General features: G+C 47.3%; 1 protein-coding gene across 1 annotated transcript in view; it reads left to right on the forward strand.

The window, feature by feature from the left end:
• The window catches only part of SLC4A5 (solute carrier family 4 member 5), a 77,518-nt gene that overhangs the window by 27,012 nt on the left and 25,117 nt on the right, over positions 1-25,389 (forward strand). Inside the window, exons 4-14 of the mRNA XM_088026451.1 lie at positions 12,460-12,620; positions 13,353-13,508; positions 14,798-14,893; positions 16,890-16,945; positions 17,610-17,767; positions 18,208-18,295; positions 19,236-19,390; positions 19,881-20,069; positions 21,715-21,889; positions 22,599-22,732; positions 23,421-23,692. Coding sequence (XP_087882577.1) covers positions 12,460-12,620; positions 13,353-13,508; positions 14,798-14,893; positions 16,890-16,945; positions 17,610-17,767; positions 18,208-18,295; positions 19,236-19,390; positions 19,881-20,069; positions 21,715-21,889; positions 22,599-22,732; positions 23,421-23,692 — 1,640 coding nt within the window. The remainder of the gene's footprint in view (positions 1-12,459; positions 12,621-13,352; positions 13,509-14,797; positions 14,894-16,889; positions 16,946-17,609; positions 17,768-18,207; positions 18,296-19,235; positions 19,391-19,880; positions 20,070-21,714; positions 21,890-22,598; positions 22,733-23,420; positions 23,693-25,389) is intronic.

Here is a 25,389-nt window from a genome sequence, read left to right on the forward strand (position 1 = left end):
TTTAGGGGATGTTGTGTTGGGTTCTGTGGGAGAATTAAAACAAGACATGTATGAATCTGTTCTCGAGATGCTTATGATCTAGTGCAGGTGTCAAAATTCTTCTAAGGGACAGATAGTATTTTAGGCTTTCTGTTCATATATGATCACTTCTTCATCTTTTTCTTCTCCTTTTCTTCCTCCTTTCTTACTACCCTTTAAAAATTTAAACACTATTCTTAGCTATCTGGCCATACAAAAGCAAACTGTGAGGCACTTTTAACACATAAGATGTGGTTTTTTAACCCCCCATCTAGTGTAAAAGACAGGCATGGGCTCATAGACACAGATAACTAAAACCCAGGGGTGTACTGTGAAATGGAGAGAACAGAGCTCTGGAGTCAAAAGACTCACCTGCAAACCAGTCTCTTATAAACTGCATGACCTCGAGCAGGTTCCTTGTCCTCTGAGTCTCTGGCCTCCTAACCTGGACAATGAGAATAGTAACAGACCTTCCTCAAGGGGGTGATTTGAGGATTAAGTGAGATAGTACATGTAAAGTTCTTGGTATAACACCTGGCGCATAGTATGTGCTCAGTAAGCTCTAGCCACTGTTGTTATATTAAGTGCCCTGCGATAAATGGTGCAGGATGGGATGGGAGTCAGAGGAGGAAGCAGTCTCTTCAAGCTGGGTCCCTGGGGAGGCTTTGCATGGATGAAGTGACCTTTGAACTAGGGCCTGAATAGCAGAGGTGGGAGAGAGAACCACCCAGGTAGAGAAGAGTGCCTTTCCTGAGAGGCAGGGAGGAGCAGGTGCCAGCAGACTCTGAGGGACACTGACAAGCCGGTAAATGACAGCCCTTTGGAAGTCATTACAGAAACACACAGACAAGTGGCCTCCAGAGAGATTTGGCTCCAGAAGCCTTTCCCTGAAGGAACCAGGTAGGAATTTGCCAGTAGCTGTGTCTGATAGCATTCACTTAGCTGTGGACTCCCCATTACCCCTGAGTGAAGACATGATATGCAACAGGATGGACCCTTCACCAAATGCATGACCTTGGGGGCAGAGTGCCCACCCCCATTCCATTACCACAGCTCCTGGAATAACACACCTCTGCCTCATCCCTGCCAGCTAACCACTAGGTGCACTTTTGGAGAAGTGGTTCTCCAGTAACGCCCAAATTGCACTGCATAACCAAAGGCCCTTAGAGGAGACTCCTATGCTAGCAAAAGGAAAGACTCAATCACAGGCAGTTAGTCAGCCATGGAAGCATGTGGGGTTCACTCCAGAACAGTTTACTACAGAGGTGCCCACTTGTCTGGTCCCAGTCCCAGACAAATCTCATTTGCAGAGATGGAAGATTCCAGACATTTTATCCTGTCTTTTAAACATTTGAGTCACTTAGCCTCAATTCTGATTCTATATCTTTCTGATAATAATTTGGCTTTCCTCATGCATCTGCCTATAAGGAGAGAAAGCAAAGGCTGCAAGATGACAGCAACTAACTCCATAACTGTTGGAAAGCTCATTGTAAATTTGGGTTTATACATCAATCCTTGTGAACTTGGTTAACATTAGTCAGTATCCTTGGACCTAATCATCTCTGGGACAATAAAAAGACAAATTTCTTGGTCTGGTCTGGGGTGGATACCCTAAGAGACCCATGAGGCTTTTCTCCTTCTGGTACCTTCTAAACTTCTATATATACATGTTGACCCTTGACCCATGCCTGCCCATTCAGTCTTCTATACTTTATAGTCTTTCAAATTCACTGTCAAGTTTGGTTTGTGAACATATAACCATGTGCAATTTTAATCAGTTGTAGAAATAACTTTTTGTATTATTTCACATATATATTTTAATGCACACACTTACCATTATATAGTAAAAATCTGCCAAATAAATTGTAGAATTGGGCAAGAATTTGCTTAGGAGTTGCCCTTTTGAAAAACTTTTCTTCCAGATATCATCTCTTGGTGCCTCTTTCAAAGACTGAAAGTAGGGAATATCTAATGATATCTCAGATATCTCCAGGAAAATTCCTTATTGGCCCATAAGAGAATTAACACTGGCCTTTGGTTTCTGCTGGAAAATTCAGGGTGTTGATATGACTCAAAGCGAAGTTAAATAGCTGAATGATGGGGGAAACCTCACATTCATGTTACTTTTAAGAAATGAATCTGTTAAAGTCACAAAATGTATTACCAGCTGGCCCCAGGCAGCAAGCTGAAATACCATGTCTTGATGCTTTGTAACTGATACATGGAAGTCAAGTCTTTGGACAATGGGTGATGGGGTAGGGAGGGGAGAGGTACAGAATAAAGTCAGTGAGGCCATGTAGATGGAGAATTACCACAGTGTAGTGTGTACTTCTTAACTTTTAGGTGAGTAAACATAACTTCCTCTAAGCAATAAATGCACACAAATAGAAGTCTTACAACAAATGTTTAGAGGCAACATAACCTTAACATTAAAGGTTGCATTCTATAGGAAATTACTTTTTTTAATCTTTATTTTTTATTGAAGTTTTTAGTTTCTTTAAATAATGCCTATACTCCACGTGGGGCTCAAACTCATGGCCCCAAGATCAAGAGTCGCATGCTCTTCTGACTGAGCCAGCCAGGCGCCCCTACATTTTTTTAATCTTTATATTTAGGATGTTCTAGGGGAATTTTTACAAATTAACCAGGACGTAATCTAATGATAATGATATGCAAAATACGCACAGAAAGAAAGGACCTCCACTCCAATCAAAAAGTGTGTCTATATTCTCCAGATTTTACTCTTCGCCAACCACACCTAATGGCCTGCTCATTGTCCTCTTAAAGACCTATGTCTTCCTTTTTTAAAAGTACTGATGTCCGATTCTCAGGCCCCCAAGATTCTGATGTCATTACTCTGGGGTTCAGCCCTAGGTGTTGGAATTTGTCACAAGCTCCCAGATGACACTAATGCAGCTGAGGTTAAGAGGGACTAGGGCAGGGTGAGTGGGGTTAAAATTTAAGTCTCTGTCTGAGGATAGAGCTAGAATTCAGGTCACCTGGTTTTCAGCTCTTTCCAGGGCCTAAAAGGAGAACCCCCTCTTCTTCTCACATCCCGGGCTTAAGTGTTGGAAAGCCTTGGCTGTACTTGGTAGCTTGCCCCCGTGACACTTTCTACCACTCTAGGTATTAACCGAACAGTGCCTTCTCTAATTGTATCTGTGGCCGAGTTACGAGTCACAGAAAAGGCCTCTGTTCCAGACCCTCTTTGCGTGACAGGGAACTGCTTTCTGGGACATGTGACTCTTCAAGGTTCTGTTCGGCTCCACCGCAGCCACAAGAGGGGCACCTGGTGCCCTCCCCCAGGTCTCGACAAAATCCCTGCGAGTTCTTTTCCAGCCCAAAGATTTTCTTTCCACTTGACCTGCTTCTCCAAGTCTAATTCCCCACTTCTTTTGAAGCCAACCATGGTATAAAGGTCACTTTGCAATGAGTTCGTTGGGATTACACATTAACCACTTTATCAGGCTTCTGAGAGTTTTTAAGCCAGGCTCTGGTCAAAGGGCTTTTAAAGAGCCCATGCCTTCATTCCTTCTGAAAAGTGGTTACACATTTTATTATGGAAAATTTAAATTTAAAAGTAGTATGTAGTAGAATGAACCCCCACATACCCATCACCCAGGTTCAGTGGTTACCAGCTAACTCATGGCCAGTCTTGTGTCTCTATCCCCTGTTTGCCAGGTCTCACTCCAGGGTTTCTGATTGGACCCCCCCCCCACACTGGATCACATTGACGTGAATCCCAGATACACACCATTCCATCTGCAAATATTTCAGTGTGTGCTTCTAAAAGATAAGGCCTCTTTCTTCCTTTCTTTCCTATTTTTTTATCGTGGTAAAATATACTTAATGCTTACCATCTTAGCTATTTTTTAAGCATGCAGTGCAATGATTTTAAATACATTCAAAATGCTGTACACCCATCACCATCATTCATCCTCACAGCTCTTTCAACTTCTAAAATTGAAACCCAGTACCCACGAAACAATAACTCTCCTTTCTCCCCCTCCCTCCAGCCCCTGGAAACCACATTCTACCCTCTGTCTCCATGATTTTGATGACTCTAAATACCTCATAGGAGTGGAACTGTATTGTATTTGTCTTTTCATGATTAGCTTATTTCACTTTGCATAATGTCCTCTAGGTTCATCCATGTTGTAGGATATGCCAGAATTTCCTTCCTTTTTAAGGCTCAGTAATAGTCCATTGTATGCATATAAAACGTTTTGCTTATTCATTCATCCATTGGCGCACAATTGGTTGCTTCCACATTTTAGCTATTATGAATAATGCTACTGTGACTATGGATCTTGATCCACAGACCATCTTCAAGACCCTGTTTTCAAATATTTGGGTATTATTTCAACCATAATACCACTGTTACATCTTTTTAAAAAATGACACTAATTCTTCATTTTTAAAAAGTTTTTTATTTTTTTGTGGGGGAGGGGCAGAGGGAGAGGAAGGGAGAGAATCTTAAGCAGGCTCCTTGCCCAGCACGGAGCCCAACATGGGGCTCAACCCTAGAAGCCCAAGATCACGACCTGAGCTGAAATCAAGAGTTGGACGCTTAACCAACTGAGCCACCCTGGTGTCCCTAATTCTATTTTCATGGAATTATCTAGACAGTGTCCATATTTCCCAGATCATCTCCTATTTTTAAAAAATATAATTGGTCCAGAGGCACCTGGGTAACTCAGGTGGCTTATATATGTATAAAATTGGTCCATATACTGCATTTGGGAGATAGGTCTCTGAAGTTATTTTTACTCTACAGGTTCCTCCTCTATTTTTCCCTCACAGTTGTTGTTATTGCTAAAGAAACAGCATCATTCGTCCCATAGGTTTTGCACCTTCTGGATTGCATCGTGTCTCTCTGATGGGGTTTAACATCTATATTTCTCATAAAGTGATGGTGGGGTCCAGGCTTGTCTGATTACTTTCTGCCTTTTTCAGAAGACTATTTCACAGAGGACAGTATCTGCTTCTATCGGGAGGCCCTTCTGGCCGCACTGATTTTTGTGTGTGTCTGTGATGGTCCTAGACTCTGATGGTCATTGCTTGGATCGATCTCAGTGTTTTTAAACACACTTAAGCCCCACCATTGTTTCTTTTCCCCAGTCATTTCCTCCTAGCTAGACTTCTTCCAAAGTGATTGGTAAGACCTCACTACCCTCAAGCAGGAGGGAGCAAGCATTTAATGATGGTAAGGGGATACCAGTGAGGAAACAGTGGTCCCTGTCCTCAAGAAGCTTGATGTCTATTTGGGGAAGCAGGTATATATCCAAATAACCAGGAAACACGATTGACTACAATTAATTGTTTATTTTAGCCTCTGAACCCCAGAAGTCAAGAACTTTACCTAGAACAGTCTATAGCAGAGTTGCCTAGGTCCCATTCAGGTGTTCTGAAGATCGTATTTATTTATTTATTTATTTATTTGGCAGAGAGAGCACACAAGCATGGGGAGCAGCAGAGGGAGAGGGACAAGCAGGCTCCTGCTGAGCAGGGGGAGCCTGATGCAGGGCTCGATCCCAGGACCCTGGGATCTTGACCTGAGCCCCTAGGATATTGACCTGAGCCAAAGGCAGATGCTCAACCTACTGAGCCACCCAGGTGCCCCCGCCCCCGAATACTCAGGTATTCTGATGTAAATTGCTCTAGGATAGACCTAGATAGACATCAAGGCTTTAAAAGCATCTGAGGTTTTTTTCTGTGCAACCCAGTTTAAGAATCATTATCCTAGGATAGGGGTTCTTAAAGTGCTGCCCCTAGATCACAGCATCAGCATCACCCAGGAACTTGTTAGAAATGTCCAAATTCTTGATGCTCCTTCCCCTCTACCTGAGGCCTATGAAATCAGACACTCTGGAGTGGGACCTGGCAATCTGTATTTTCCTAAGCCTTCCAGCGATACCGATGTCTGCTTAAGTTTGAGAATCCTGCCCTCAGTGTTTACTATTGGAGAAATAAACAGGATGACTGGGAGAGGTCTGAGAGGAAGTGACCCTCTTGCTGGGCAGCAGAGAAGGAAGGGGTCAGACCTGGAAAACAGAGAGGAAAGAGGCCATTTCACTGTGTAGATCCATGACCCTCAAAAGCTGGGAGCTTGTGAGAAATGCAGAATCTGGGACCCCACTCCAGACCTGCTGAATCAGAATCTATATTTTAACAATATCTCCACGTGATTTGTTTGTACATTGAAGTTCGAGTGAGACACTCTGGTATAGAGTATGTACTCCAATTATAAAAATCAAAGACAAAACCAAAAAATGGCCATGTTAGGAAGGAGACTGTGGAGATATGGTTCTGTTCTTTCAGCTGGTGTCCTCAAAGCCATGTTTCCTCTGGTACAAGGAGAGTGAGACCCGTGTGCACAGAGCTGCTTATCTGCACTGGGATCCCAGACAAGTTCAGCTATCCCTGAGTGACACAGTTCTATATGATTCAAGAGCAAGGGCTCCTCAACCCTCAGGGCACAGTCACACAAACTGGGAACTTTCATGGCCAGGCCACCCTCCAGAAGGGATGACCATCCAGGCATTCATGTTTTATAAAATCTCTCCAGGCAATTCTAATCGGCAGCCAAAGTTGAAAACCATTGCTGCACATCTTGGGTCCTTGATGTTTCCATGTTCCGCTCAAGGTAAAAGTGAGCTCAATGTCTAGTAGTTGCCATTAAAAACACAAAATTAAGTTTCAGAGCACAGGCTCACTGTTCCAACATCTGGATTCCCAAAGTAGTTGCAAGGAGGACCTGGAGAGCTATTCCTAGTAAAATTGTTGAGTATCCTGGAATTTTTTGAAATCAAGTTCTCCAGGGATGCTGGTAGTAGGAGACTAGCTCTGATATTGCCCTGAACTTGGAAATAGGTAACTTGGCTTTTCTGCAGACTATGCTCAGGTAGGTTGATGTTCTTGTCTGTTTGTATGTAGAGCTAATGTTTTGTGGGGACCTAATACTACAAATAGTTGAAGTTCTGGGAGGCAGAGAGAACTGATTGTCCTTGCTATCTGGAGTTAATAGAGGATGTTTCAAAGAGAAGGTGTGCTCTCACCCACTCCTGGGTAGAGTTACATTTGTATAGGCAGAAAACTGAAGAACAGATGTCATGGCAGAGAGCTGCCCGAGAATGTCCACCCAGGGTGTTTATGAGACAGTGTAGAGAGCAGTCAACCCAAGTGGCCCTATGCACTGAGATACATCACACTTTTGGGTGGATAGGGCAAGGCTGTAGAGTAGCAAAGAGTCTTCAGTGGTAAGGTGACAGCATAATTTATCTTGTATATTTTAGAGAAAAAACAGGGCAATGTGATTGCCTGCATGGGAGAAAGACTCTCAGGGACAAGGGAAGCATCTTCTCAATCAAAACATTTGGACTTACCCTTTGATCTCTTCTTTACCAACCTTTATATCAATACCACTTTTATTTTTTTTTTAAGATTTTATTTTTATTTGACAGAGAGAGCACAAGCAGAGGGAGAGAGAGGGAGAAGCAGGCTCCCTGCTGAGCAAGGAGCCCGATGTGGGACTCGATCCCAGGACCCTGGGATCATGACCAGAGCCAAAGACAGATACTTAACCGACTGAGCCACCCAGGCATCCTTTAATACCACCTTTAGAAAAACTTTGTATTGACTTCATTCAGACTTGGATCTACCATAATTTAGCTGATGTTTCCCCAAACAGATTTTCCCATTTAAAAAAGTCAGCTACACTTTGGTAAATCCTGAGGCAAGTGTGTGTGTGTGGTCTCCGCTCCAGCCCCCATGTCGTAGGTCTTCACCTCCCAAGCCTCTTTTAATCCAACCTCCTATCCTGTGTCCATTCAAGCCCCTAAGGCCCTGCCAGGCACCTGGTTAACTGGTCTCAAATAAATGTATTAAATCAGGAAGTTAGGCATTCACAAGTCAAAGTACTCACACAATTGTGTAAAGAGGAAATCTGACAAAGGAAAAAATGTCCAACCTCACTAGTAATCAGAAGAATGCAAATGTGGTGTAAATTTTCAATTACCAAATGAACAAAAGTGAAAAAGAATGACAATACCAGGGCTTGAGAGACTTCAGAGTAATGTGAGGTTTCCTGTACATTGGTGAAAGTGTCAATTGGCAGAAGCTTTCTGGAGAACAGTTTGGCAATGTATATCATACACTTAAAAATGTACAGACACAGCAATTCCACCTCTGAGAGTTTATCCTAAGGAAATTATTGAGCAGGGCCAAGGATATTCAAGCCAGCCTTATTTATATAAAGAATAATTAGGGGGCACCCAGGTGGCTCAGCAGAATCTACCTTCTGCTCAGGTCATGATCTCAGGGTCTTGGGATCGAGCCCCGCATCAGGCTCCTTGCTCAGCGGGATGCCTGTTTCTCCCTCTCCCACTCCCCCTGCTTGTGTTCCTGCTCTCGCTATTTTTCTCTCTCTCTGTCAAATAAATAAATAAACCTTTAAAAAAAAAAAAAGAAAACTTGGAGGATGACTGGGTAGCTCAGTCGGTTAAGCATCTGCCTTAGGCTCAGGTCATGATCCCAGGATCCTGGAATCAAGTCCCGCGTCGGGCTCCCTGTTCAGTGGGGAGTCTGCTTCTCCCTCTTCCTCTGCAAACTGCCCCCCCATTCATACTCATTCTCTCTCTCTCAAATGAATAAATAAAATCTTTTTTTTAAAAGATTTTATTTATTTATTTGACAGAGAGATAGAGGCAGAGAGCACAAGCAGAGGGAATGGCAGAGGGAGAGGGAGAAGAAGCTCCCTACTGAATAGGGAGCCTGATATGATGTGGGGCTCGATCCCAGGCCCCTGGGATCATGACCTGAGCCTAAGGCAGACACTTAACCATTTGAGCCACCCAGGCGCCCTCAAATGAATAAATAAAATCTTAAAAAAAAAAGAGTAAGAAATAACCTAAATGTCCACCAAGTGAGGGTTATTCATATCAATTGTGGTCCATTCATGCAATAAAATAAATACTAAAGAGCCTTTAAAATGATATATTTATAGACATTAGTAGGCATGAAAGAATGTCCAATAGGTATTATGTCCTTATGGTGTCATTAGTGTAAAATTGTGTGTGCACATGTATACATGTACATTCCTGCACACAGAGATCTATAATGATAGTCATGGAGGGGTGCCTGGGTGGCTCAGTTTGTTAAGTGTTGGACTTTTGATTTTGACTCAGGTCATCATTTCAGAGTCGCGGGATCGAGCCCCGCATTGGGCTTCACACTGGGCATGCATGGAGCCTGCTTAAGAGTCTCTTGTCTCTCTTCCCCTCCTCCTTTGCCCCTCCCCCCTCCAATACACAAGCGCGCTCTCTCTCTAAAAATAAAATAAAATAAAATAATAATAATGATAGTCGGGGCGCCTGGGTGCCTCAGTCATTAAGTGTCTGCCCTCGGCTCAGGTCACGATCCCAGCGTTCTGCGATCGAACCCCGCATCGGGCTCCCTGCTTGGCGGGAGGCCTGCTTCTCCCTCGCCCACTCCCACCCCCCCCCCCCCCGCTGTGTTCCCTCTCTTGCTGTGTCTCTCTCTGTCAAATAAATAAAATCTTAAAAAAAAAAAGATAGTCATTGAAATATCAACCATGGTGTCCTCTGGTTGGGAGATTTTGAAAGCCTCTATTTTGTTATTTTTTATTGTTTCTAAAATTACAAAGGCAATATTCTTTATTTTTACATTAATAGCTGACGCTAACAGAATGTGCATTTTGTGCCGGGCTCTGCTCTAACTGCTGCCTACTATTATTATTCCTGAAGAAAACAAAATGCTAAAGTCCACAGCTGAGAAATGATGGAGCTAGGACTCACAACCTTGTTGTCTGGCTCTACAGGCTGCCATGTTACTACAATAATTAAACCCAAATACAGTGAGAGTCTCTTAGCTCCTCCCCCACCAGCAGACCCACTCCTCTCCCCAGACTCATTGTCAACCATTGGCGGGTAGCCTTCCAAAGCTTCTGCCAGGCACTTTTAGACACATGTGGCCAAACACACGGGTGTGTGTGTTTCTTTTTGTATAAAATGGGATGGTATTGTTTATCCCGTCAGTATGCATAGTTCACCCTCATACTGTTTACCCCTGAGGGGTATTCTGCAGCAGGGATGTAGGGAATGCTTGTGACCATACCCCTACTAGCAACTGGCAGTTTCCAGCTTTTCACCTTCACGAACAAAGCTGCAGTGAATATCCTTGTCTACATTCTACTGTATGCAAATATGTAACGATATTTCTGTGATAATTTCCTAGAAATGGAACCACTGCATCAAAAGACATGCACACTAAATGTTGAAAGCAGCTGCCCAATTCCCCACACCAAGACTGTGCTGCTCCACTCTCACATACAGCGTAGACATACATGCTACACTATGGACGCACATCCACTAATCTTGCACCCACGTCCCCGTGTTTTCACCAGCATGGGAAGTCGCCAATCTTTTTCATTTTTGCCAGTATGAGAAAAGAAGAATGTCATTCCATTTGCAATAATTTAAATGTCCTTGATTCCTAGTGAAGTTGAAAGTCTTTTGGCCATCTTCATTTCTTTTCAGAACTGTTCACTTTTTCAGTTGGGTAATTTGAGTTTTTCTTATTGATGTGAAGGAGCTGTGTTATAAATACCAGTCTTTTGATGCCCTGGGTGTTGTAAATATTTTCCCACTGTGTTACATTTCTTGGAACTTTGTCTTATTTTGTCATACAGAAGTTTTAGTTTAGTTTATTTTTATGTAACAAAAGCTGCCCGTTTTTTTTCCCTTGTGGTTTTACATCTTGTTTAGGAATTCTTTCTAGACAACCAAGAGTATAAGAAGACTCTCCTGTATTCTCTTCTAGTGTTTTTGCAGTGTTGTTTATACATTTTAAATTATTTTAATTGTGGTAAAATATATATAACATGAATTTTACCATTTCAACCATTGTTAAGTGTACGGTTCGGTGACCTAAGATACATTCACCTAAGGTGATGGAGTGACCATCAGCACCGTCCATCTCCAGAACTTTTTTCATCTTGCAAAACTGAAACTCTCTACCCATCAAACAGTAACTCCTACTCCCTGCTCCCCTTAGCCCCAGGCAGCCACCGTTCTACTTCCGGTCTCTATGAATTTAGTTACTCCAGGTCTCCACAAAAGTGGAATCACACAGTGTTCATCTTTTGTGCCTGGCTTCTGTCACCTAGGGTAAAGTCTTCAAGGTTCATCCATGTTGTAGCATGTGTCAGAGTTTCTTCTCTTTTTAAGAGTCAGTAATAGTCCATCATAGATTGAAGTTTAGACTTTAATTCATGTAGAATTTAATATTGTGTTTGGTGAGAAGTAGGTGGCAGGTAAGGTTTTTTTTTTATTATTATTTTTAAGTTGTTCGCCTTTAAACAACTCCTCTATCAAAACCCAAATTCCCATGAGGGCCCAGGTCTGCTTCTGGACTGTTGTTCATTGATTCCTTTGTCTATATCTGGACTGGAATCAGTCTCCAGCTTTTAGGCAAGTTTGTCTATCTGCTAACAGCATGACCGTCCCCATTCTTCTTTTTTAGACATCCCCCAACCATTTTGGGACACTTACTTTTTCAGAAGAACTTCAGAATTAGTCACGTGGTCCAAAACTACTCTTTTGGGATTTTGATTGGAATAACTTGAAGCTACCCACTAACTTGGGGTTGACATCTTGCAAAGCAGAGCCTGCTGGCGGGATGCTCCTGGCAGCTCTCCAGGCTGTCTGGTGCTGCCCTCTGCTGGGCTGTCTCAGGCCTTCCCACTCGTCTCCTCCACCCAGCCTCTGACTCTGTCCTCTAGAAAGAACAAATTCCTATACATCCTTGGTTTAATTTCTTTCCTTCCCCAGATGACATATGGATTTTAATATGAACTATGAGAACCAAAACCCAGAGTGGACCTGTAGAATCCCCAGGCCCTGCAGCAGAAGCCGTGGGGAAATACTTTTTTGTCAGGAACGCTTTCTCTGCTACCCGTAAACCACACCCCGCAAGGCAGACACTGAACACAGGTGTGACCGGCCCTGAGTAGCCAGGCTCCAGTTGATACTTTTTTAAAAACAGCTTTATTATTATAGGTTATCGTCAACTTCCCTCATTTTAAATGTACAATTAAATGATTTTTTAGTGAATGTAGAGTTGTGCAACCATCACCAAATCCAGTTTGGGAACATTTCTGCCACCCCCCAAAAGACCCCTCATGCCCATTATGGTCCTCCTCTGGAATGTCACTTTGCCCTGAGCACAACAACCTCAGGAGAAGTGAGGGGGAGAGTGGGAGGGTTCCCAAGATCCTCTGCCTGTGAGTCTAGCACCAATGTCCCAACAACATGCAGCGCATGCACATGACTTGCCGGCTAACACCCCTTGCCCCAAGGACACCTCATGGGGGCTGCTCCTGAGGACAGTGGCCATGCTGAGCCCCATCCTAACCCCTTCCAGGTGGATAAAGTTTGAAGAAAAGGTAGAGGAAGGAGGCGAACGCTGGAGCAAGCCCCACGTGTCCACACTGTCGCTGCACAGCCTCTTCGAGCTGCGGACCTGCTTGCAGACGGGGACGGTGCTGCTGGATTTGGACAGTGGCTCCTTACCACAGATCATAGGTGAGGCAGGGACCGCCAGGCCCCCAGAAAGCCATGGCAGCCTTGTGCCCACACCTGGTCTGTCTGACGCCCGCCTGATTCTGTGGACACCAGGCTCTGGGTCTGACGCTCCCAAGGCAGCGGCACAGTGGCTCCAGGTCTGGGGCCCATGTAGAGCTCATTCTCTGAAACGCCATCCAGCAAGGGAGCAAAAGGGAGAGGGGCTTCCTAGCGTTGTCAGAGATAACCTATTGCCATGGCAACCCGTTTCTTGTCAGAATAAAGGGATCATCATTCATCTTTAGGAAATTAGCTCTCATTTAGTGGAGCAGTGAAGGAAGACAATAAGGCTGGCCTTATTGTCCCTAAAACGTTTTGCCAATTTTGTTCTACTGCATTCAAATTTGCCACAAGCATTTTGTCCCAGATGCTTTCTAAAAGGAATTCATGTTAGGACGAAAACCATCGAACACAGAACTTTTGTGCTTCTTAGGGTACTTCATTGACTTTTCTCAATAGCGCCGATAGAGCCTAGAATTGTATACACACACACAGAGACGCACACGCGTGCACATACCCAAAGGCCTGTGCCCTGCTCGTGTTTCCACAGTTTGTGGCAAAGCTGGGACTATTTCCACACCTCCTGCCTCCTTTAGTCACTTTTAATCCCACTGATAATAGATGAAACTGAAGACCCCCACACCCCTGGTCCTTCTGTCCCACGTGGATGAGGCATGTCTGTTCCCCACTTAGATGACGTCATTGGGAAGCAAATTGAGGATGGCCTCCTGCGACCCGAGCTCCGGGAGAGGGTCAGCTATGTCCTCCTGAGGAAACACCGTCACCAAACCAAGAAGCCCATCCACCGCTCCTTGGTTGACATTGGAAAGTCTGTCTCCTCCACCACCAGTGAGTCGGGCCATAGGCTGGTGGGCAGCGGGCATGTGGAGGCTGGTGTCAAGTCCCAGGGTCTGGGTGAGCCCATCTTGGTGGCTGGAGAGTCTTGGCAACGTGGAGGCTTCCTGATCTTCATGATCCTGGAGAAATTCTGAGGTTCTGGGGATCCCTCAACCTCCTTCTCTGGCAGGCCTGCAGAGAACCCAGCCATACCCCAGTGTTGTCCCCAACAGCAGAACAGAACTAGTCCTAGGAAGAGAGCTGGTTCTCAGCCTGGGCTGCACATGGCGATCACCTGGGGGTATGAAACATGTCCCAGTGCCTCAGCCTCACCCTGAGAGCTGGATTCAGTTGGTCTGGGGGATGGCCTGGGAACAGGGAGTTTAGAAAGCTCCCCAGGAGATTCTCTTGTGTGGTTAGGATTGCAAAATGCTGGTAGAGATGGCATGTATGTGGAAAGAGCTTGAAAGTCTCCCACTGAACCCCCAAGAAGAGCCAAGAGCCTTGGCAGAAAATGAAGCACATCAAGGTGATAGAAGGTTCTGGGTTCATCTCAAGTGTGCCAGGGCTTGTAAATCCGGCAGCTGTGTCACTGTGATTGACAGAGCCTGGGGCCATTAGGGAGAGTGGATTTTTCCAAGCACACATCTCCAACCTGCAACTCTCCACTCTTGATACTGCAGAGTCGAGATGCCCAGACAGTAGCCTTGCTGGACCTGCCAGATAAATGCAGCAATCAGAACAAAGTCGATGAGGTTGCTAAAGAAGGAATCTTAAGGAATCTCTTTAGATGAATTGTTTAAAATGGAGTGTTTAGCATATGATAATAACAGCAGGTGTAAGAATCAGCACTTAGCATATTCCAGGCACTATTCTGAGTGCTTCGCGTATATTAACTCACTTCATCTTCACAATAACCCTGTGGCTAGGTACTGTTCTTGTTATCCCCATTTTACAGATGAGCAGCCTGAGGCACCGAGGGATTGAGTTACTTGCCTAAGATCACACAGCTAGTAAGTGGTGGAGTCGGGGATGAACCCAGCTGTCTACGACACCTGCTGCCTATTTAACAATTGTGTCTCTATCTCATTCTCAAGAGTACAAATACTTTCTCTGTAATCTCGTTCAGACTGTTAACTTATTTCAAAAGCAAAATATAAAACAACTAAAATAGGCTTTCTTCCAGAAAGGGGAAGAGACACGTCTCAAGGCCCAGCTTTGTGTAGGTGGAATGACTGGAAATGTAAGCCATGCTGACAGCAAGGCTGCTGACGCCAAATCCCTTCTGTTCCACCTCCCAGATCGCAGCCCGGCCCGGAGCCCAGCGGCTGGTCCGAGCCTCCACCACTCCACCGAGGACCTGAGGATGCGGCAAAGCGCCAGTTACGGCCGGCTCTGTGAGTGTGTTCTCAGCAGCTGCCCGTGGTGGCTGGGGAATGCCAGCTGCCGTAAGCTTTCGTGGGTGGGGGAGATAAACGCCAGGACCTGTCTAGAATTCCCAGGACAGGCATCAGGAGAAATCTAACCTTCACCCCAAACCCGGGCTGTCTTTGGGGCCTAACTTACTACCCTAAGTGTCTAGGTAATTGCTCTGATAGATGCAACTCTAAATCAAATGCTGGCATAATCAGTACCTAATCCTATGGTGCTAGGCATTTTTGTCTTAGTCTGTACCTTTGTTTCCCCCAGAATGGTCATCAGTCCCGTTTTTGGTAAGAAGTCTTCCTCGAAACTGAATTAGAAACAGGCTAGGGACTTTCCTCTGCCATGCCTGGGTGACAGCCTTGTGCACCGCGACCGTGGGATGCTGGCGTTCACAGCCCCCCACGTCCCGGGAATGGGTGAGGGTGCTCGTGAGGTGCACGGTCACAGACGGGGCTTTTCAGGCACTTCATCAGGGGGAACACACAGGCGAGCTGTGAAGCAAAGAAGAGAGAGAATCTGCAAAATGGAAAGAAAAGAGTGAGAAGAGTATGTTCCTTGAAGTACTTTTACTGAAAGGCCAAGATATGAATAAATTATGTCCGCTGTGCCCTGACCAGGCCCAAGGAATGATTTGGAGGGCAGTGTGGGCCCCTGGCCAAGGGTTCAGCTACAGGTTTTTCTCTCCGTTGTTGGTGGCCCCAGGTCCCCAGTCTTCCTGGCCTTGGTTGTTCCACATAGGGATGCCAGGAGGCAGCAGGCAGCGAATGGCTCTGGGGCGAGCCTGCCTCCCAGTTGTTCATTGTGTCTGAGGTCACCCTTATGGCCAACACTGCGGTGAAGGAGGCCCGGAGAAAAGGTTCTGTGTGCACACCACCCCACCCCGGGGTGGCCCCTGGAAGGCTCAAAGAGGAGACACGCCTGAGTCTTGGAGAATAAATTGGGGTTTTCCAGGAGCACATGGTAGGGTGGGGGCGATGCAGGAGAGGGGTGTTCCAAACAAAGGAAACGAACAGCAGAAGGAAGGCACTGTGAAGGGGGAGGTTCACTTCATGAGAAGGGCAGGGCCTGAGGGCAAGAGGGTCAAACTGAAGAGGGCCCACGTGCCCTGCAAAAGGACCCTCCCTGCCTCTACTGTGAAGGTAATGGGGACCTCTGAGTTTAAGCAGAGGCAAACCATGATCCCGGTGCGTTGAGTTTAAGGTGCCAGGTGGGGCTGCCCAGTGGATTCTGGGGCTCAAGAGAGAGGTGTAGAGTGGAGACCCAATCTGGACATCCTCAGCCCAGGGTGGGCATGAAGCAATGGGGGATGGAGAGGGTGAAGCCTCTGCAGGGAGTGAAGGCAAAGCAAGGCCCTGAGCCCAGCAGGAGAGGATCCTGGATACAAATAAGAAGGGAGCCAAGAGAGGGCAGAGTTCTGGCTAGAGGATGCCACAGGCCACAGAAAGCCAAGAAGTAACAGGTCTGACAGTGCGCATTGGATGCGGCTGCTGCTGGGGAATGAGAGCTGACTTTCTCCTGCCTCAACGGGGGAAGGAACCATTGGGCAGTTCAGATAATTTGCCATCACTGTTCTCCGCGCAAGGGAGCCCCGCCTTCCTTCCCTCTGCCAGCCAAATCCTTGACCACCTTGCAGCATGGTCAAGGTCATGGGGGAGTCCAAGTCCAAGCTCAGCGACACCTGGCACCTCACCTGATAATGTGTCTGTGTCCCTCCCCTCCTTCAGGGCCTGGCGCAGAGCAGACATCTCGTCTCTGCCCAAGGCGGGTGGGCGGAGGGGTAGCGAGCAGCAGACTGAGGAGTGAGAAGGGAAGAGAGAGAAGAACAGGGAGGAGAGGCTAGCTCCAGGGGCTGAGGGATGAGGGGGAGGGGGTCTTGCTTTGGTTGTGAAGCCAGGAGAAGCATGTGTAGGGACCAAGGGAGAAGGACCTGCAAGAGCCTGACTTCCCCTTCTTTTCCTTCTCTCCCAGGTCATGCCCAGAGCAGAAGCATGAATGATATTTCTCGCACCCCAAACACAGACCAGGTAGACCCTGCACTTGGCTACAGTGAAGGCCCAGGGCAGAAAGGTGCCTTTGGTTTCAGGGGCAGGGAGGCCCTACAGACAGAACTTCACTCCCATGAGGGAGTAAGAGTCCCCAGGAAGGACCCAGGTGGGGGCTCTGGGCTGCCTTGGTGACTAGCCAGCCCATCAGTCAGGTACTGACCAAGCCCCATATGCTGGCGCCATGCCAGGCACTAGGAGGAGTGGGGGACAGAGAAGCATATCAGAAGAGGGGCCAGCTATCCCTGAGCTTGGGATTTGTTGGACAGAGAAGACCAGCACACAGTCTCACCTCCTCCATGGCCGGACACCCAATGTGGAAGAGCCGACTCCCATCTGCTTGGGCCGCAGGGGGTTGGGGGATGAGGCCCGCTGTCCAGCAAGCCTGGGCTCTCTCGTCAGACCCCTCCACTCACACTTTAGTTGAGCAAAGTTGCCACCCATCAATGAATGTTCGCTTGGTCCTGGTGTTAACCCATTTTGAGTCTTCTCATCCAGAGAATAGGGCAAAGTATTTGGTTATTTCAGTCTCCTGAGAAATGCTTGCAGAATTTGTTAAAGTCAGGCCTTCACAGCAATCTGTATGAGAGCTGAAACCACTGATGAGAGTATCCGTGGGCATCTTGTTTCCCCCCTCCCTGACCAGCGGAAAAACAAATTCATGAAGAAGATCCCCAAGGACTCAGAAGCCTCCAACGTGCTCGTGGGCGAGGTGGACTTCCTGGACCAGCCGTTCATCGCCTTCGTGCGTCTCATCCAGTCAGCCATGCTGGGAGGAGTGACTGAGGTGCCTGTCCCCACCAGGTGAGGGCCACTGAAATCTGACCCCCCCTCACCTGCCTGAGGGAAACCAGCTGTCCGTGTAGTGGGCACAAAGGGCTGTTGGAAACATCCCTAAAATATAGAAGGAAAATCAGTCAATTGTTGGGGAGGGAAATCATCTGACTAGGAGAGAGTTTTAGAGTTAATTTAAAATAATCATAAAAAAGAAGGAGCTGAGACAGACACCGTTGGCTGGATTTGGACAACAAGACAATGGTGAGGATGCTCGAGGGGGAGCTGGTGGAAGTGAAGAAGAGATGTCTTTCCAGAGCAAATACAGGGTTCAAAGGAGGGAAGGGACAAGTGTGTGGTCAATTCATGAGTTAAGAATGAATAATGTCCAGGGCCAGAGAATCCCTCTCTTCACCTGCTTCAATTTGTCCTTCTCGCTTCCTCCACCTCCTCCTCCTTCCTCTTTGCAGATTTCTGTTCATACTGCTTGGACCTTCTGGGAGAGCAAAATCCTACAATGAAATTGGCCGTGCCATAGCAACCCTCATGGTAGACGATGTAAGTGGTAACGAGAAGCATGTACTCCTGACTGTCATGGCTCCTGCATCAAGCACTGGGCCTTCGTTCACTCACTTATCCAACAGGCCCATTGGGGCACCTACTGTGTTGCCAGGCTTGTGCAGGGCGCTGAGGGTCATGAGAATCAGGGGGCCGCCACTGCCCTTTAGAAGCACCAATCAAGTGGGAGGGACAGACCTGTAATTCTGAAGTGAACCACATGCTAACTGTCCCGGCAGCCAAGCGAGGCCTCACACAGGAGAGGGCTTTACACTAAGGATGAGCAGGAGTGAGGTCGACCCTGCACAAGCCTAAGAGGCAGGCATTCCAGAAGAAGGGAAAAGCAGCCAAAGCTTGGAGATGGAGAAGCTGGATAAAAGTGGTTCAACTTAGGCTCAGTGTAAGAATTTCAAGAGCAGGAGGGGAGCCTGAGATGACACAGAGCCTGGAGGCACAGCCTAGAGCTCTCTCTGTCCCAGGAGTGATGGGGAGCCTAGAAGATGTTCAACACAGGCGGGATCTGTACGTCAGAAAGAACGCCCTGGAGACATCTGGAAGGATGCAGCCTAACCTTCCAAGGATGAGGCGCTAGAAAGTTATAATCAGATCTAAAATATCTGAGATTCTGGGACTGGGCTCTGAACAGGTTTTCAAATGAGCTTGCTCCATGCCAAACTGAAAGCAGAAAGGTTAGGTGATTCAGCCAAAGTCCTACAGCTAGGACACAGAGACCTGGCCTTCAGGTCTTCGCCCAAGGCCCGCTGCTCCCCACTGTGAATTTCACCTGCAGGGCTCTGTGCTTCCTTCCCTACAGACAGAGAGTAAGCTGATAGGAGTAAAGGTTCAGAGGGATTTTCTCTGACACTATACGTGATGTGCTCCCAGGAGGTGGCTAAGAAGCAGACCTCAGCAAGATGTCCCCTTCCTCTTTCCTTGCCAGCTCTTCAGTGACGTGGCCTATAAAGCCCGGAATCGGGAAGACCTGATAGCAGGGATTGATGAGTTTCTGGATGAGGTCATCGTCCTTCCTCCTGGAGAATGGGACCCAAATATCCGAATTGAGCCCCCCAAGAAGGTGCCCTCTGCTGATAAGAGGTGTGTGTGTGGATGGAGAGGTGGCCAGGAGGGAAGCGGTTCAAAGGGAGTTCTGAGTCTGTCCATGGCTTTTCTGGTCAGCATAGACGGGTTTGTGGTATTTCTTCTCCTGGTGTCATTTTATTTCTGAAAGAAAAAAAGAAGAAAGAAAAGGAAGGAAGGAAGGAAGAAAGAAAGAAAGAGAAAGGAAGGAAAGAAGGAAGGGAGGGAGGGAAAGGGAAAGGGAAAGAAAGGAAAAAAAGAAAGAAAGGAAGGAAGGAAGGAAGGAAGAAAGAAAAAGCAAGCAAGCAATATGCTGCATGTGAACATCTGTAACATCTGGGTGACCTGTGCATGGGTACCGTGACATCATCTGCATCTGTCTCTGTCTTTTAAGATATTTCATGATTTTTGTTGGAGAGTAAGAGGTGTTCTCGGGACAGTTCTAGAGGGCCTAAGCTCGTCCCAGGATTGGGAGGGCCACCGTCCTCTGCCTCCTTGCTCCTTACAGGAAATCCGTGTTCTCGCTGATGGAGCTAGGCCAGATGAATGGCTCTGCAGGGGGAGGCGGCGGGGCGGCTGCAGGAGGCGGCGGCGGAGGCTCTGGCAGTGGCGGCGGGGCCGGCGGAGGGAGCAGCGGGGATGACGGAGAGATGCCAGCCATGCACGAAATCGGGGAAGAGCTTATCTGGACGGGAAGGTGCCCACCCCAGGCCTGACGGTGACGCCAGCCAACCTTTAGGCTTGTCTCCTTCTCACCCAGCTGCGGGAACCTTCCCCCAGCTCTGCCTGCAGCGCCCCCTCCTGGCCATGGGGTCTGGCCACTGCGCTCTTTTCCTCCCCACGCCCTCAAAAACCCCTCTGGATCTGGCGAAAGGGTTGAGGCAGGAGAAGGGAAGTGGGGCCCAGCACAGGAGTGGAGGCACCCGAACTTTTCTCTAGACTCTGTTCCTGTATGAGTCTTCTAGGGCTGTCCTAACAAAGTGTCACATTCTAGATGGCTTAAGCAATAGAAGTTTTCTCTCACAGTTCTGGAGGGTAGAATTTCCAAATCAAGGCATTGGCAGGGCCAGCTCCCTCTGAGACTCTGGGTGGCATCCTTCCTTCCCTCTCTCCAGCTTCTGGCAGTGGCCGGCGATCCTCATAATCCTTGGCTTGCAGCGGCGTGGCTCCAGTCTCTGCGTCTGTCCTCACTTGGTGTTCTCCCCGTGTGTCTTCCTGGGGCACTTTCCTCTTCTTCTGAGGACACTAGTCATATTGGATTAGGACCCACCCCCATGGCCTCCTCTTAACTTGATTACATCAGCAAAGACCCTATTTCCCTATAAGGTCACATTCACAGGTACTGGGGTTAGGATTTCAATGTGTCTTTGGGGGTGACACAATTCATAACAGTACCATTTGAATTTTTTTCTTTTTTCTTTCTTTAAGAGAGAGAGGGGGTGAGAGACTTTGGGTTGGGTTTCCTTGCGGGCTTTTAGAATAATTCAGGTTTCTCTGAATTTAGGAAAGGACATGGCCCTGCAAAGCTGTGTGTAAATTATGATTTTGAGAATGGAGTCATGTTTTATATGCCTTTGGCTCTATGCCAGCCAGTGGTTCCAAATTGGGGGTAACTTTGCCTGCACCCCCACCCTCCCCCAGGAGACATTTGGCAATGTCCAGAGACATTTTTGTGTGCCACAACTAGAGGGGGGATGCTGCTGGCATCTAGTGGACAGATGCTACGAGGCACAGGGCAGCCCCACAACAAAGGATTACCCAGTCCAACATGTCAGTAGTACCAAAGCCAAGAAACCCTGCTCCATGCCAAGCATTGCCTTAGGAGCTGTGGGGAATAGTAGACCCAATAAACACTGTCCCTAAACCTGAAATTCCCCACTCAATTGTTCCAGAGAATAAAGAAACCAGTTATAAGATTCAGAACTTGCCCTTGATGAATCTCGGATGTCTCTCTCCTAAAGTTGGACACACCTATGTTCACCAAGCACAGGCAGATGCCCTGCAGATGATCAGGGACATCTCTGAGGAGGACGTCTAGGACTTTTGTGGACCCCACGATTTCCATTCCCCATGGAATGTTAGGTCTACTCCAGGACATGTCCCCCTCAGGCCTCCCCTCTCTCACACCCAGGCTGTCATGACCACCTTTCTAGTGAGGATGATGCTGACCACAAACTTTCATTCTTGCAAAAAACCCTTCCCTGCCTTTAAATGTTCTGGTAGAAAGTTCCCTCTAGTCAAGTTCCCTTCCTCGCCTCAGATTCTGCAGGCTCCTGTAAATAGCCCTGCCCCTCTGCTGGTGTTTGTGGGGAGAAAGCAGCCCCTGGGCCTGTCTTGAGCAGGTTCTTCGGTGGCCTGTGTCTGGATATCAAGAGGAAGCTGCCCTGGTTCCCAAGTGACTTCTACGACGGCTTCCACATCCAGTCCATCTCTGCCATCCTATTCATCTACCTCGGCTGCATCACCAACGCAATCACCTTTGGTGGGCTTCTGGGGGATGCCACTGACAATTATCAGGTGTGTGTGAGCTGGGGACCGGAGTGCAAAACCTCCATAAAATCTTCTGCCACCAGATGGCGGTAAGGAGCTTCATCCCGTAATCCCAAAACCAAGATTTGGGTTTCATCCACCATGGGGTTCAGACTATCATTTTTAGTAATCCTTTACCCTTCAAAAAATAATAAGCCAACAGTATTTTTTTTTAAAGATCTTATTTATTTATTTGACAGAGAGAGAGAGAGAGACAGCAAGAGAGGGAACACAAGCAAGGGGAGTGGGAGAGGGAGAAGCAGGCTTCCCAGTGAGCAGGGAGCCAGATGTGGGGCTCGATCCCAGGACCTTGGGATCATGACCTGAGCCAAAGGCAGACGCTTAATGACTGAGCCACCCAGGCGCCCCAAGCCAACAGTATTAAAAGACCTAAAGCTAAATCATGTTACTAAAGTCCAAATGTAAGGATGACATAAATAGATCAAACTTTTTCAACGTTTATTTTATGTATTAAGTAGTATTAATTGCACTATATTTTTTTGTTAATTTTTATTATTAAAGAGTAGTTGACATGCAATGTTATATTAGTTTTCAGATATACAACATAGTGATTTTGGGAGAAGAGGGCCCAAAATAAAAGATGACACTGTGGCCTAAGCCCTTGGTTGGATTCTAGCCTATGCCAAGAGGCCCCTTCTCCTGCTTCCATTGAGCCTCATACTCTTCATGCCCCCAGGGAGTGATGGAGAGTTTCCTGGGCACTGCCATGGCCGGCTCCTTGTTCTGCCTCTTCTCGGGACAGCCTCTCATCATCCTCAGCAGCACAGGGCCCATCCTCATCTTTGAGAAGCTCCTCTTCGACTTCAGCAAGTAGGTGCCCTTGGTAGCCCCTGGTGCCTGCTCTCACACCTGGGGCAGTATACCAAGGCCAGGACAAGGGAATAGGCCCAAAAGGGAGGCAAGGGTGAGGAGGTACCAAAACTGCCTTTATTACCTATGGGAAGGACTGTCAGGTGGTCCCTCCTGACTCCCTCCAGCTACCTGCCTTTAGCCATCCTAGTGCATTTTAGCATAGCTGATAGGGAGACATCAAGGCAAGACAAGAGGAGACAATTCTCACTAAGGTGTTTTTAAACAATTACGTTTGGAAGTCAGTGCGGTCTTGAGCTGGAGGTCCAAAGTGTATACCCTGAACCAGGCAGCTCCTGTCACCACTCTGGATTCAGTTGCCTCATCTACAACATGAGGCCAGTTAAAGGCCTCCCCCAGCTCTGTCACTCTGATATTCCCTGTTGTTCATTCACCCTGGGTGTTTGTTACCAAATGTGTAGGAATTGAGATGTCTTAGCACCTTCCTGCCACCCCCATGAGATTCTTTCCCAGAATTTGTGAAGATGAGACATCCCCAGGAATTGTCCCTGTCCCTAGTCCTCTCACATTTCCTAGGAGGGCATCTGTGCCACAGGAGGGACAGGTGAGCCACTAAGAGTGGGTCTGGGGAGCCAAGCACATACAAGAGCCCTGGGCTCAAGGCCCCTTCCTTCCCTCTGTCTTCCAGAAGCAATGGTCTGGACTACATGGAGTTCCGCCTCTGGATTGGCCTCCACTCGGCCATCCAGTGCCTTATCCTGGTGGCCACAGATGCCAGCTTTATCATCAAGTATATCACCCGCTTCACAGAAGAGGGCTTCTCCACCCTTATCAGCTTCATCTTCATCTATGATGCCATCAAGAAGATGATTGGTGCCTTCAAGTACTACCCCATCAATATGGACTTTAAGCCTGACGCCATCACCACGTACAGATGCGAGTGTGTTGCCCCCGACACAGGTGACCGGTAATCCCAGATGTGCCCTGGGCCCCCACCCACTCACTCTCCCCCCCACCACAGCTCTCTACTGAAATGTAGTAGATACCACCATGAGAGGTATCAGCCCCCTTGGGTGGTAACAAGTGACCTGAACACTACCTGGATGTCCATCTGCCAAGGGTGATGTAAAAAGAATTCCTGGGGCACCCGGTGGCTCAGTCAGTTAAGCACTAACTCTTGATTTTGGCTCAGGTCATGATCTCAGGGTCATAAGATCGAGCCCTGGATCAGGCAGGTGGAGCCTGCTTGAGATTCTCTCGCCCCCTCCCCCTCTCCCTCTGCTCCCCACCATCCCTGCTAGCCTGCTCTCTGGAAAAAAAAAAAAAAAAAAAAAAAAATTCCTGCACTGGGTGGGAGGTTGAATCAACCAACTGGTCAACCTGATAATACTTGGTGCTTTTCCTGTGGAATTCCTAACTGACCAAAAAAGTGTCATCTGTATAGTTAGGGCTTCCTATAGTCGCAACCACTGGCCTCCCTTCACAGTCCTAGTCATGTTCTCAGAGCCTTCAGTGGACTGTGCCTGGGGTGGCCAGGATGCTGCAGAGCAGGGACACCCATAGATAGATCTAGATCTAGAGAGAGAGAGACCCATCCATATATCTCTGAGCACCACCAAGCTGGACTCACAGAGAGCAAATTGAGGTCCAGAGACCACCTAAGGTCACACTGAACCTCAGTTTCCCTAGCTGTGAAAGAGGGATATCAATGCTGGCTCTGCCAGTCTCATGGAACTCTTGTGAGGCTTTCGAATCTATACCCAGATCAGACTGGAGTTTGACACAAGTAGATTTTATGTTGTTTAGCACTCTAACACATGTTATTGATAAAAGATTGATCATAAGTCAATCAAAAATATTTACTATACAGTCAACCATGCACCTGCTTTAGACTAGGCCTCATGGAGAGGAAGATGTCCTGACCTCAGGGAGTATAGTTTTGGTTATACCCTCTCTCCCTCTGTCACTGCACTGGTTTTGTAAAGAAGTCTAGACAATTTTTTTCTATCATTAATTTAGAGTTATTTCATTAAAATCCAACAATAGGTGAAGCTATTGTTTGTCCCAAGCCAGAACATGTTTGGTGCCCAGGGGATGGAAGAGATCCTACCTGCAGGCCCTTTTCATTCTGCCCTGGAGTGAATCTCTCCTCTGTGGCCTGGGCCCCCTCAGGGCACTCCCATTTGCTGCTTGTGCCCACTGGATGGTGGCTTTGTTGCACCGACTGAACACAAATGTTCCCACAAACATGGCTTTTGGAAGTACACGGCCTTGATCTCTTTTAGAAACAGTCCAAATTCTGGGGTCATATGTGGCACTTTGGTCATTCTGAGAACCATCTGTCCATAGGAGAAACCAAACATAGACATGCCCTAAGAACAGGGGACGTAGGAGCATACAAGGTTGGATTTGACGGCCGTAATAAAATCTACTTGCCTCCAAATAGCGCCCCCTCTGGCCTTGCCCAGGTGCCTGATGTCACCTCATTATTTTGGGTCACTCTATTGCCATGGTTCTCAAAGCGTGGTCCCCAGAAGCAGCCTTAGCACCTCCGGGAACTTGTTAGAAATACAAATTCTTGGGCCTCACCCCATACCTGCTAATCAGAAACTCTGGGGTAGGGCCAGCTGTACAGTAAGAAGCCTTCCAGGTGATTC

This window comes from Eumetopias jubatus, unplaced genomic scaffold (genome assembly GCF_037043125.1).
Source record: "Eumetopias jubatus isolate StellerSeaLion01/CBP00866 unplaced genomic scaffold, mEumJub1_p1.0 scaffold_9, whole genome shotgun sequence".
NCBI lineage: Eukaryota > Metazoa > Chordata > Mammalia > Carnivora > Otariidae > Eumetopias > Eumetopias jubatus.